At 39.3% G+C, this 14,839-nt stretch overlaps 1 protein-coding gene across 1 annotated transcript in view; it reads left to right on the top strand.

The window, feature by feature from the left end:
• Window positions 1–14,839, top strand: part of LOC309703383 (glucosidase 2 subunit beta-like) — a 174,231-nt gene that overhangs the window by 136,444 nt on the left and 22,948 nt on the right. The window contains exon 13 of the mRNA XM_082528168.1: window positions 12,008–12,079. Within this exon, the coding sequence (XP_082384294.1) occupies window positions 12,008–12,079 (72 nt within the window). The remainder of the gene's footprint in view (window positions 1–12,007; window positions 12,080–14,839) is intronic.

The following is a 14,839-nucleotide window of genomic DNA, read 5'->3' as shown; positions in this document are numbered from 1 at the left end:
CTTCATCTCTGGTAGCAGGTGCTCTCATATTAGATGCTGTCCTGGGGAGAGAGAAAAAACACGATAGCAAGAAAATGAAATAGCTCATAAGGTAAGAATAGGCCTCTACTTACAATATAATGAAAATATAATACAATATAATGGTGAGGTAAAATAGTTCCAAAGCAGTTTAATTAGTCAAATCAATTAAACATAAGTCACAGTTGGAATCTTAACATTAAAGTGTTACACAAACATCATGTGCATACTTGCTTATTTAAAGTGTATATGCTATGTGTTTGTCGTATACTGTTTGCACATTTTTATCTGCACTTTTGTGAAACTATTATTTGAATATTGGACTCTGGCTAAAGGAGCTGTCAAAGTGATATCATGAAACGTATTAAAAATCAATCATGACATTCATCAATAATGCACATATGTTAAATGCTGGAATTTTACTCATTTTTAGTCATAATGATTTGCTGTCGAATAAAAGGCAATAACTCTCCAGTTAAAAGGCAGCAGAATTAGAAGATTTGTGCAATGCTGTGAAAAACTACCCATGATTCAGTAGCTTGTAGAGCCACCTTTAGCAACAATAACTTCTTTACCAGTCTCTCCCATCATTGTGGTTAAGTTTTGACACATTTTACAATTTTGCTTCACTTCAGTGAGGTTTAGCTGTTGGAGAGATGGCCTCACATTTGACTGTAGAATACTTTGGTATACAGAGGAGTGCATGGTCAACTCAATGACTGCAAGGTCTCGAGGTCCTGTGGCTGCAAAACAAGCCCAAATCATCACACCTCCACCACCGTGCAGAGGTGGGACCAAGTCATTGTTTTGCAAGTCTCAAGTAAGTCTCAAGTCTTTATCCTCAAGTCTCAAGTCAAGTCTCAAGTAATGTCAGGCAAGTCAGAGTCGAGTCTCAAGTCACTGGTGTAAAAGTCCGAGTCAAGTCACAAGTCTGAAACTTTGAATTTCAAGTCCTTTCGAGTCTTTAAAAAAAACAAACGAAAAAATAATGTTGCAGTTATGCTAAATGTAAATATTAGACCATGTAATTTTAAAATCTGTGTTTTTCTCAACACATACAAAATAGTGAACTTAGAAAATATACACAAATTGTGAAATTGCACCTCTTTAAAATGCAGCTCAATTAAACCTAGCTCCAAGAATAATTTTCACCGACAGTTCTGAGATACGCTGCATGTTATTCTTGGATGCGGTTGTAGGACCAGCTTTAAAATCGCATGACAAAAATATCATACACATTAAAAAAAACTGTATCACCAACGTAGCCTGGACAACATTTGCTAGTTAGATGAAGTCAGCTATCTCATCTTAGCATATTTATATGCATATTTATAATCATACGGTTCTTGGAGTGAGTGCATACACTCATGAAGTTTAGTAACTTCCGGTCACTGCAACAAGCCCAGGTACAGTTTACCGACGGATGGGTGCAGGACCTTGAAATGCACCGTGTAGAACGAAAGACCATCGTACGTATCATAAGTTTACCAGTCTCACAAATCATCGTCATAAATACACATTCCTTAACCGTTTATTAATATAACCTTTGAGCTCAACGGTAATTAATTAGCAGTGGAAATAATTTCTGGTTCGCATTACAGAAATGTAGCAGTGACAATAATATTGTATGCTGTAATCGTACTGGGCAATTAGTGATACAAAAAACCTGTTTTATCCTGTGAATAAAAGTATATGTTTTTGTCAATGTACCATAATAACAGAAGCGAAACGCAATATTGTGTCAGGACAATTCACTATTTATGCACAATAAATAAAGGAGCATAGCGCGACAATTTCTGTTCAGCGCCAGACTTGCTTGTAACCTATATCACCAATTATGTTAAGAAAAATGACGTATTAACTACAACAGCAGACTGACCTTTGTGTAAATGCTTGGAGCAGACTAACCTGTGAGCTGGAGTGTTCTGGGACGTTATATTTGATCTTTGAATGGCTGCAATCCAGTCGCCTCTTTGTTACTTCGGAAACATGGCTCGAACAATTTCTCTTCCACGACGTAATCCGATAACAACCGATCTCTTTACCCGTCGGCTTCCCGTGGCTGTCATGCGACCGGCTATTGCAGTTAATAATACAACAGCTTCTTGACATTTTTGTGTTTCTTTTTATCGCTGTGTGACTGATTTTAATTGAAAGCCTGCGTGCGCTAGTACCGCTTGCCACGAGTTCCCAGAATCCTTTGCGGTTCTACCCGTGAATGACGTCACATTTTCAATCTCTATATAATATGCATGTTAAATTTTATATTTGGGGTAAAATATCAAGTCTTTTCAAGTAAACCGGTTCAAGTCCAATTCAAGTCCCAAGTCATTGGTGTAAAAGTCCAAGTCAAGTCACAAGTCTTAGAACATTTTTTCAAGTCAAGTCTAAAGTCATAAAATTAATGACTCGAGTCCAAGTCATGTGACTCGAGTCCACACCTCTGCCACCGTGTTTGATAGTTGGTATGAGGTGTTGTATACGGTGCTGTTCATTATGGCCAAACATCTCCACTTTGCTCTCATCTATCCAAAGGATGTTGTTCCAGAAGTCTTGTGCGTTCTTCACCTTCCTAACAAGCCACACTTGTTCAGTCTTTTTTTAACTGTACTGTCATGAAGTTTAACATTTAACATGATAACTGAGGATTGTAGAGTTTGAGATATAGCTCTTGGGTTTTTTGTAGTTTCTGTGCAGCGAATTCACCCAAAAGTAAGTTTGGGTGAATTCGCTGAGACTTCCACAGCTGGGAATTGTTTTAAGACATCAGAATGCTACAGTCAGAACTTTGGCTTTACAGATCAGCCATGATCGGTTAATCAGGATTATTTGATTAGCAGTACCCGGCTGCTACTTACCCTCTAAAGTTCTATGGAAGCTGTAAGGTTGTAGTTAGTTAGACTTAGACTTAGTTAGACTTAAACAGAGAGGAATTTACTAATGCAAATTTGGTGCAGGAAATAGGGAATTTTCCAGGTGCCCATCTACTCTATTTGAAACTATACACTATATACACTATACACAACTATATGTGGTGTTTGTGCGGTACTGTAGCATTATATTATATAGCAGGTAAATATATTCTATGTCACCCTTTAGAATTGATGTTGAGATCAGCTGGGTGAGAGAGGTGCATTTGTAACTACAACCTGCACCAAAGACACTTCAACAATGTGAAGACTTGTTGACAAAGCGGCTTAAAGCTGGAGCCGCTGGTTAATTGACAGGCAGGATAGACTGCCTCTATGACTTTACAATAGGGTCAGATTGAATTGTGGACTGTGAATAAAAACAAAATATGTAATTCTGCATGAACATTCATGTGTGTGAATGTGATTGAAAAAAAGATTTTGACTGACCTTAAGTTTCTAAGAGTGAAAAGTTTCTACTGTACAGCTCGTGAGCCAACATGTACATGTTTTTGGTCCTGGGAAATACTCTGCGTACTACACTATACTCTATCTGCTTTGGGACTGAGAGATCAATCAATCAATACAGTCTTGCTTGAGGCTTGAGGCTTAGTTTATAAAATGTATCAGTCAAGAGCAAAATAGCTTAACGTTTAAGAAGTTAGGTTGCACTGTAATCTGAGATTTATGCAGGGCTAATACTCAGGTGTATGCTGTAGCTTTCAGACGTATTTCCATCATTGAAGCTTTCAAGCTGGGCTAGCAGAGTGCCCATGTGTCAAGTCTTTGTTCTTAACTAAGCTGTAGCTGACTGCCTGCTGTCCATTCATATCTTCTTACCTAATTTATGTCTAAGTGGTTTAAAGCCATTTTACCTATAACTCAAAGCAGTTTTTCTAAATTGATAATCAGTTATGAAAAAAGTGCGCTACATCTGTTACATCAGTCTGTCCTGAATTTAAGTAGAGATTGAAATTGGATTCATTTTTATTCAAGGTTATCACGACGCAATATTGACTCACCTCTGTGAAAACCTTGGGGCCAGTAAAACAGAAAAAAAACTAAAATAATTATCTCCCAAAGTAGTCAGCATGTCAATTTTCTTTATTTTTTCTGTTCGGATGAGGCAGATATTATTTGAAAGTCTTGCTTATATTAGTTTCTTTCTCTTTCTATTATGTATTATTTGATTAATTATTTCATTTGTGACTGTCAGCAATTGTAATTTTGCAGTCTCTGGAAAAAGTCAAAGTAATGATTCCCTGTTCCTTTCTGTCTCTCTTGATTACTCACTTAGACAATGATACGACTGTTATTTTGGCTAAAATAAGAAATGGCACATATTACATATTCTGAACAACATTGTTTGTCTTCATATTTTGCTTGCAGGGAGCCAGAGTTTTGTTTTAATGTCTTAAAGTGCTCTTGAGAACTAGTTCTTTGGGCAATCCTAGTTTTTCAAGTTTTTCTTTGGACATTGGCTGTTTTTTTCCCTCATTTTCAGTCCAGTCCATTTTTTATTGTTTGTTTAGACATTTATTAGATAATAATTACCTATTAATCATTAAAGCATATGAAAGGCTGCTGACTTATGGGATTAAAAGACAAGTTAACAAGATAAGATAACTTGTTATTGCACAGTCATACTGTGCACCTGTGGAAACAACAACAAACGAATTTTTCAAAAATATTTTGCATTTCTTTAGTTGCATCTATGAAAAATTCTAAAGGTAACACAGTTTTACAGACATACAGTAACAGGATGATTCCCAAAGAGCTGTTAGTTAAATGCTTGACACATCATGGCATGCATGGTGTGCAGTTTGTCCTTAAAATGTTTGAGGAACTTGAATAAGTGGAAGCAAAAGAAGAAGCAGCTGGACTAAAAAAGAAACAATCTACAGCAAATAAACGATATCTGACAGTCATAGCCCTGAGAAACAGGAAATATAAATCCACCAAACACTTGACATTACTTTATAAATGCCATCTGTCAAACATGGTGGAGGCTCTGTCGTGGTTTAGGGCTGCATTTCAGCCAGGATTGCTGGAGATCTCATCGAAATTAATAGAATTATTAGTGCAGAAAAGTACCGTCACATATTGAGAAACCTAAGATAACATCGGGAAAGAATCTGACTGGCAAGAGCTTCTTTCTTTGACATGACAATAACCTCAAACACACTGCCAGTGCAGTAAAAGCATAACTGGATAGAAAAACACACAATGGAGCACTATCAGTCATGGGCTGGCATCCCAAGAGCCCGGACCTCAACATTATTGAAGCAGTGTGGGATCATCTTGACAAAGAATGGAACAAAAGGCGGCTGACATCCAGAGAAAAGATTTGAGAGAAAGCTACGAGAAAGCTTGAGTTCAGGCAGTGTTGAATAATAAAATTGGTCACACCAAGTATTGACTTTCAATCTCGTTACAATTTTACAAACTCCTATTTGCATTTTTCTGTGCACGCACGTCTCAGTAAACCACAGCATCTATGTCTCGTTTTTCTAACAAAATATGAAGAAATGAGGGAATGCTCAAGACTTTGCACTGTCCTGTGTGATGACAAAATATTGTGAATTTTAAAATATTATCAACAACATTAGGATGACTCAAGTAAATAAAGCTATCTAGAGCATAACCTGTTACACAACTGCAGAAACACATTCTATTTACTGTGACCTAAGGTTGCTGTATGCTATCAAGATGAATAGTGTTGGTTTCCCTTAAAGTTTGCTAATAAACAATTAGCCACACCACTTTATATTGCCGAATCACCTTTGACTCCTGGCATGCCAGCAGAGTGTACACAGTGTTACCTGTAGCTAGTGTTGATGTTGCTGTGTTGCAGTGTCACCTCTAGTGAACTCCACCCACACCGTCACATAGCAGTCTAGTGGGAGAAGTGCTTAATTGCTGTCTTTCTCTCCCTTCACTTTCGCTCTTCTCTGGATCTCAGTGGACTGAGGAATAAATATGCTCACCTTTTCTCCTGCGTATCCCCAGTGAGAACTAGTTGAGGGATTGTCTCGGAACGCTAATTAACATTTGATTGTTAAAGGTTGTTTCCAGTTTCTAACAATGTTGCTTTTTTCATACTTTTGATGTTTGTTATGAATATGCTCACCGACTTAACTGACACAACAATGTCGAAATATACGAAAAAGTCTGGTGTAATCCAGCATTTCCTGGTGGTGCACGGGTGTCAGACCTCGTTTTAGTCCAAGTATTTTTTTCCTACTGTTAAAAAAAGTTCAATTAGATAAAACACATATTTTTGAGGCATCTGGAAGAAAAAACAAAGCTAGTGAAGCCCTATTAGCTTAATTGTTCCCCTTCAATCATTTAGCAAAAATGACATGAAAATAAGGCGCATATTTAACAGAACACAATTTACAGTGGCACTTAAAGTTCTCCATTTAGGTTACACAGGTAGTTTGTAAACATTTCAGTGTTTTCTAAATAATTCCAAGCATATATATTATTATTGAATTTCTTTAAAACTCTTTCTGTGAAATATAGAGACCGGTCGGCGACCTTCCGGAAACCACTGGTTGCTAGCTAGAAATGTGTACTCCCCAAGCACTTGGTGAGTGGTTGCCAGAGGTTGCTCCGTGAAAGAGGTATTTGGTGCTGCACCAAATACCTCCCACTTGGACAGTAGTTGATTAATGGTTGCAAATCGGCTCCTTCCTTGCAAACTACAGCTAGCTGCGGCAATCTGCTGGTAACCATAGTAGCCATAGGCAGGTTTTTGGTGTACCCATCGTGCAAACAACCTGACACTCAATAATGCACTTAGTCATGTCCCTATCAATAGAACCGGCAAGTTTAAAGTAGTTTGAATAACCAGTTGTCCAGATGAACAGACAATCACATACAAAGGTTCACTAATTTATTAGTGTGATGGTTGGAATATCTTAATTCGTCCACCATTAAGACTAATCTTTGTGATTGTGTGTTATATGTAAATTGAGTTAAACTGGGGAGAATTTCAATACAGAACTAGTTTTTCTTTATGAAATCAACAGATTTATGAGTGAACTGAGCCTGCTGATCCGGTGAAGCATGAAATAAAGCCTGAGGGGCTAAGTGGTTGCATCTAAGATATTTATTCTGTAAATGTGTACCTTCAGGCCCTAGAACACCTGCCAAAGTTTGACACAGTGTTACCAACTTATTGTGGCTAGTGCCAGAGCTGCATTGGAACAAGGTCGTAGATCGAGCGGTGGGCGTTGGAGTTCAGGCCCTTAATGGGAGGATCAGTCTTGTCGTTTCTGATTTTCTGCTTCTAATCATTTTCAAAGATTTATTTAGTCACCTATCATGTTCTCCCTTTGCTTCTCTCTTTCTTTTGCATCCTCCACTCAGAGTCTCCCGTGTTGCACGTCATCATCTGTCATATTCGAGGCCTGTGCAGTTGGTGATTCATATGCAGAGCGTCACCACCAGCACACTTTGATTCCCTCCTACTCTCTTTTGCGCACTTTTATTCTTTTTATCCTTCTGTCTTGCCCTTCCCTCTGTCTTTGTTCTCCTGGCTCCTTCTTAGTCTTATATTTCCAGCACTGTCAGTCTCTTCTCCTCAAAGCCTTTGTCACTGCCCATCCATCTCACGAATACTTCCTCCTTCATGTCACACTGTGCTCATTTGCTTAGGATAGCCAGAGACAGTTTGTGTAAATGTGCCTCTTCGACCTTTCTGCTATGTCCCATTTATATAACATGGGAAAATGTGAAGTGTCTGTCTTGCAGACAGGCAGCTAATCAACCTGCAGCACAGTCTGCTCGGCATTTCTAATCTCTAATCAATTTTTTTTTACCCAGCGACACATTTTCTGTGTTGCTATGCCTGCTTTGTTTTCTTGCAGGCTGCCACACGGAGAAGAGCATCCAAGGTCAAATCACAGTGTCCTCACACACAAATAGCCTGGCCGTATTTTTATTTCTTTTGGCACAGTGATGGCGTGTCAGCAAAAGTGTACAGGTTTGCCTTGAGGGTAAGAGAGGGAGAAAAGAGGTACGGACATAGAGGGGTACTCCCCTCTGGGACTCATTTGATAGCGTTTTCATTTCGTACTTTTCCACCGCCACCCCCTTCTTTGTGCTCACTGTGCTTCTGTCTATCAGGTGCCATCTGTTTCAGAGTTCAGATGAGGATGTTTGTTGTTGCTGAAACACCTGCTTTACAAACTTAATGAATCTCCTGGCTTGTATAAGGAACAATGAAGCCAATGTCGAGAGGGAATTCAAATTTATTAATTATTATTTTATTTAGCATGGGAAGCTACTTGGCACATATCACATTGTCCTATTTGGCAATCAGTTTTGCTTTTATCGGATCATGATAGAAACCAGTTACATGAGGTCCTCATTGAACTTAATTCAGTTGTAGGTCTCCTGCTGACTTTTCATGTGACTTCGGAGCTGAATATTCTGGGTGTAGATTCTGGGAAGCAGAGCCTACACCCATATTAGATACAACTTTGGGATAATCACATGCTAATGTTTAATATGAGCGTGCAAACAAAGCATTCAGCTACAGCACTTATGACAACTATGTAAATAAAAATTTAATAAATTAGTCCACAACTCTTTTAAACATATTTCTTTAATTTTAAAATGTAAAGTGGCAACATATTTAATGTTGCATTTGTGATTTTTAAATATATTGTGATAATAACAATGCTATTGACCCATTACAGGGTTCTGTATACACAGCAGGAAAGAGTGGATCAAGAAGACGTCCGAATAAACAATCAGTGGTTAAAGTTAGAATGTCAAATACTGATTGGTTAATAGTGAAAGTCAAGATGTGGGTTTTGAACAGCACAAAGAAATACTTTGTGTTGGTCATACATAGTCATGGGGAAAAAAAAATATAGACCTTTGTTAGAGCAGCCGGGTGCTGATAATCATTCCACTTGCTTGATTATTAGTGTGACCATAAGAGCAGATGATTTAGCAGTTTGCTTGTTCTCCCTTAAAACAACAAAGCTACATCTGAACAAACCACGAGACGTGGAACAATGTCGTTCGGAGAGATAAAACCAAAGTGGAGATGTCCAGCCAAAAACCAAACCACGGCACAAACACCTCATATTGACTGTAAAGCATGATGGTGGAGGTGTGATGATTTGGGTGGTTTTGCAGCTGCAGGACTTGAGCTTCTTACAGTCTGCAATGCAATAATAAGTATTGTAGCGTCAGATGTGAGGTCGTGTGTCCAATAGTTCAAGCTTGGCCCAGACTGGATCATGCAGCAGAGCAATGATCCCAAGCAAAGAAGCCATTAGAAGGAATTGAACATTAATTATTGATCTGCAGAACTCAATTATGCTATTTGGTGGTTAGATGCTGATGGCCCATCACAGCAGAATGAAATCCCAGAAGTGATAGGAATTAGAGCAGGACTGTCTAGACCCTGATGGTATTAAGGGATCACATGGAGGCTTTGGTGGAGGTGGGTTGGACAAAAGAGTCTGCAAGGAAGAATGAAAGACAAACAGTGGGATTTAAAGGATGCAGAGTGAAGGCTGATTGGTTTAAAGGAGGCGAGCAGAAAGATGATTGGGCTACAATTGGCCGTGAGTCCTGCAGCGCGAATAGACTAGCAGCTAAATACCTGGACAGCAGACAGTTTTTATTATTCTGCGTAAGAAAGGTGCCAATGAATGAAATGCACTCTAGGCGTTATTGTTGAATGTCATTATTTTGCATCCTAGCTTACAAAGGTAAGCTAGGAAGCTACATAAGGCTAAATCGAGGTTAACATTTTCATCAAAGTTTGTGTTGTAACTCTTAAGGATTAAATTAATTTCAAACTCAATCACAAAACATTGTTTCCTTCACTAAGTCTGACCTCTTGTTGACTCACTCTTGATCCTGCTGTGCATATAGACCCTTATAAATAAATCTCATTTAATGTAAAGCTTGAGTGTTGTGTGCTTCCCTTTATGCAGAGGTCCCTGTGTCAGCCAAGAAATAAAAAATGAGGCAATATTTTGCAACACAAAGTATTATCACTACTGCATGAATGCACCATAAATGTACCAAATTCCATTGCAGTCAATCCAAGAGTTGTTGAGACATGTGGGGCTGCATTTCTTGCCGACATCATAGTAATGCTGCAGATGCTCGTTATTTTTTCTCCTTATGTTTGTGAAATACAGGGCAGACATGAAAGGATGAATGACTAAATAAAAGTCTCAAAAATGAGCCGTATTTAATTCAATCCGCAAGCAAGTGTAAATAAGAGCAAATGAACTCGACAGCCAATCACTTACCTCTTTTCTGCCCCGCTGTCTCTGATGTTCATCGTTTTCATTTCTTTCATCTTCCTATTCTCGCACACGGTTCTTCGTCGCCCTTACACTTCCCAGCCCACGTCTATTTTTTTTTTTTTTACACCATAGCCATTTTCGTTCCCTCCACCCTCCCTCACTCATTGTCTCTCCTCTTGTTTCGACTGTGGGCATCCTCTCATAACAGCCACTGTAATAGTTCGGATGTCAAGGAAGCAAACCAGGCCGGCTTTTCTCCTGTAAGTTTCACCATGATTGTCTTTGATCAGTTTGTTAGTAGATTAGTGATGATAGTGGCATCTTTTGTCACTGGTGGGAGCCATTGAGCCAGGACAGACTAGACAAGATAGCTTTGATTTAGTTGACTTCTAGAGTATTGACTATAACTTGCTTTAAATTCTGCTTGTGTCAGCTATGGGAATTATTTTGTCAAGTTTTTCAGAGTAACCATAACTTTGAAATATCGTTATGTAACTGTAATTCTTTTGTTGCATCCAGAGAGGTTTAGTCTCCACCAGCTACTGGAGTACATGCTAAATGTTCAACTAAACTTGGCACAAAAGTTTGGTCAATGGTTTCTTTGTTTTAACAACACTTCTTGGCAATAAATGTTATACGGTTGGAAGACCTGTTTATTTCCCCTTGAATGGTGCCACATAAGGAAAATGCATTTGTGGGTTGAGCAGCAGGGTTGAGTATGTTGGCTGTGCCCATGAACAACTTGCCAAATTAGATATATGCACCCTCAAGGGCTTCATGAGGGTAACTGTCCACTGAGGTGGGCCCCCGAGAATTGCATTCCCTATGGGACTTTGTTTCATTTCACACTGCAAGTGAGTATGCTAATGCCAGCATATTAGCTAGCTGGCAGTATGTACAGCAGCAGCTATGTACAGCTATGTAAGTGAGATAACACCGGGTTCAGAGTTCTGTACTTTTTGTGTGCGGTTTCAGCAAAACAATTTAACTGGAAATGGACGTGTGGCTAATGGCACTGACTTTGTGCTCTTTTAAAATAACATCTCACTATTTTCTCTACATTGCTAAATATACAATGTTATATACGGTAACAGTGTGCTGGGTTTTTGTTGTTTGTCTGAAGTTGGACTGATGGCAGCTTATAGTTGAAATGTTTTTGTCCATTGTTAGTAGACACTGTGAAGTATATTATAAAAAGAGCACCTGTACTGTCTTTTATACAATACAAGGACTTACTAACCTTTGACAGATGCTTCCTAGGGGTACACTACAGCTCCTGCTGCTGCTCCTGATAACCTCCAAAAACCTGACTTACAGATAATTTGTGCTGATATTACCATCATCAACAAAAGATATTCTTTGGTTGCTGTGGTCTTTTACTGTTTTATAATCTTTGTTCATCTTCATCTATCCCACGTAGTTCACAGAAAATGCTGCCATTTGTTTTTTTCCTTTGATAAGTCAAAATAAACCCTTAATAAAGCCTGGACTTTACTAGAAAACCTCTAGATCTTTAGAGCTATTTTTTGCATAAAATGTAACATCGTCCAGAGTGCTTTCAAAATGTCCTTGCTAATTTCTTTTGTATATATGGTGGTTGCCGGTGTTGCACCAATATCTTTGCTTATGCCATGATAGTACATCACTCAAAGGTTCCTTTTGTCCTAAGGAGTATTTGCCCTGATGTAGAATGGTCCTGAGAACTGTGATGGTTACCAACTTGAACTTTTATCTGGGACCAGCTAAAATCTACAGTTTAGTGAGTACGTTTTGGTTTTCATTTTGTCTCTGCAGGTATACTTATACCCTGTGCCCATTCAATCAAGTTACACAAAAGAGCACGGCAGGAGTAGAGGTCTCATTAGGGTAAGTACCTCAATCACTGTTTCTTTTGTGCACACAGTTAAAATCCCAATCACTGACCAGTCTGCGATCAGGTGGGAAAAAATTAAAGACAGTTTATAGAACGACATCTTTCCAAAGCGCTTAGCAGTACTCTGAGTACTGTGGCCTGAGATTCTATAGCAGAGCATAGTGAATATTTTAATATGAAGCCACAAAGCACTTCTAGTACAATTCACATACATTTTCCCTCCCCTGGGCTTTCATCATGCACTAAAAGCCAAGAAGGGCATTTTGTCTTATTTATACCAATTAGATAAATTCAGTGACAGCATTGTTCATTTCACGATTCGACCTGAAACAAATCCCACCCCTGCACTCCCCAGAAAGCTCTTTAATCATTGTTACAGTGCTCATATGAAGTTACCCTAAGACCAATATTTGCACTATTGATTCTTTTTTATTGTTATTCAATCTCTGTTAGCTTCGTATGACCTTTAATCAGTCACTAACAGATCTTTATTATATTTTTAATACTTTTTGATCAATGACAAAACGGAGCAGCTTTCATAGACTGATGGGGTTATATTTCCTCAGCCTCCAAGGGTTTCAATTTCATCAAAAGGTTTACATTCTGGTCTTTTACCTTACCCTTGGGGAATGTCTTTGTCAACTGTTGGACACAGGTGTGCATCAAGAAGGCCGTGTGCTATGAAAGAAGCCACTCAGTCCCCACTGAAATGCACCTTTAATTGTCATAAACGTTTTTATTTTGATTCTTTGGAGATCTATCTGCTGTTAAGCAGTATATACCAGTGAAATATCTACTGCTTGATTGTATTTTTATCTTGCATGTGACTTTAAACGCTGGCTGTTATTCAGTCATTAGTTTTGCTTCGGCGACCACATCACCTCACCTTTCTCTTCACCGTAACATCTCTGTCAAAAACAAGAAGAAAAAAGAAAGCATACATCAAACGGATGGTTTTTTCCTGTTTATTTACTTACTTTTTCTTCTCTTATGAATTTTTGATTTAAGGTGATAATTATGGGATGTCGCCTCACTGTCCTTTTCCACTCTCTCATTAGCCTTGGCTGTCCGTCACCTGACACTTTTATAGGCTGCAATTATGGAAAACCTATTCCATCCACACTGACACCTATGCAAAAAGCTTTTATGATCCACGTCAGCTCCTTCCCTAAGAGGAAGACCGAGTTGCGCTGGTGTTTTTTTCCACTCAGCGACCACACAGACTAACAACTTGTTTTGCGGACGGATAATAAAAAGGTCTAAAATGGCCGTGGAAAATTTGCGACACGGAGTCAAAACATTTTGTCTGCTTTGAGATGCGATGCCATTAGGGCCCAACTTGAAGTAAGACTCGAGATAATTTAACTGCAATTATTCTTCCGTGCAGATACAGTGGGGGGTTTTTCCCTTTCAGGTGGAAAATTAATTGGAATCTAAAGCAGAGCTGTTTTCTTCTTCTTCTTTTCTTTTTTTCCACCATCAACTCCCACACTATGCTCACTTTTGGAGCGTAAAGTGCAATGCTTCACCATGTTTTTAGCGCAGGAAAGAGGAAGAACAGAATGCTAACTGTGAGTAATGTGACCCCAGCGCTTCTGCCTGCCTGTCACTCATCATGGTATGGAAGGGCAGAAGGACTAAACGAAATCAATGGTCAAACACGCCAAAATCTCTGCCAAACAGGACTCGAGGGACAGATTTCAAATGTATATTTATTTATTTTTTCCCCACATTCCAGCGTTTTTTCACACTGATGACTAAGACTAAACACAATGTTGGATTTTTCCATAGAAGTCAGAGAAAAATAATAATGCTAGCTTAATATAAGTTGTTATCACATGTACCTCATTGGTATTTTCTGGGTGTAGGCGGGCTGTGCGGCTCTATATGATGTACTATACTGTTTCCAGAGTGCGTGTAGTGAAGGTGGACTGCTTTCAGCTGAGGCAAGGGGGAGGGGAGGCACATGAATCATAGCTCGCATGGTGGGTATAAAGTTCATTTTTTTATCCAGACAGACCATCAGTCAGGCCTTGCAGGATGTGGCCGAGCCTCCTGATATCAATCTGCATGGAGGCCTCCTCTTTCTCCCCAGAGGGGGTGAGGAGGGAGAGGGGAGTGCTTTGATTTAAACGGCAGCATTTATCACACCTGCTCCAGCATCCTAAAGGACAACCATGTGAGACAGAGAAGAGGTGGCGGTGGTGTCAGAGAAACAGCATTACCATGCGCGGCCTCCCACTGGAAGCGTGCCTGCCCTGGCGATGACATTGCTAATACTCGCTCGTACGATTTTCTGACTAATTTGGATTAGTCGTGTTACGTTTCCGCGGCATTAAATTGATGGCGCCGCTGCCGAATTTCGATTACGGCTCACGGCCTGCACAGTTTGCGAAGTGTGTCACGGCTCATAAAAGTTGAAATTGTACCCTGAGCCTTAACCTTCCTTCATGCTTGGTTTTGCAGCATAGCTTGCCGTTAGACCATTAACTACACAAATGTTTGCGAGGAACAATAAATCAACCTGGCAACGCTTTCTTTTGCAGCTGCTCGCTCTTATATTGTGGCCACACACTGCCAAAGATTTCATAAGGCACAGCAGTCACTCTGTGCTTCCAATTATCTGTAAACGCAGATATTATACAACACATATTCACCTCTTGAATTCCAATATCTCTGTTTTCCATTTAGCTTTCCTGCCTTTCGGCCTCGGCGTCACAAGCGCTTCCTGAAATGGCTATTGTAACACTAAC

This window comes from Aulonocara stuartgranti (genome assembly GCF_965226115.1).
Source record: "Aulonocara stuartgranti genome assembly, chromosome: 3".
In the NCBI taxonomy this organism is placed as follows: domain Eukaryota; kingdom Metazoa; phylum Chordata; class Actinopteri; order Cichliformes; family Cichlidae; genus Aulonocara; species Aulonocara stuartgranti.
This window is presented reverse-complemented; position numbering and strand designations above follow the sequence as displayed.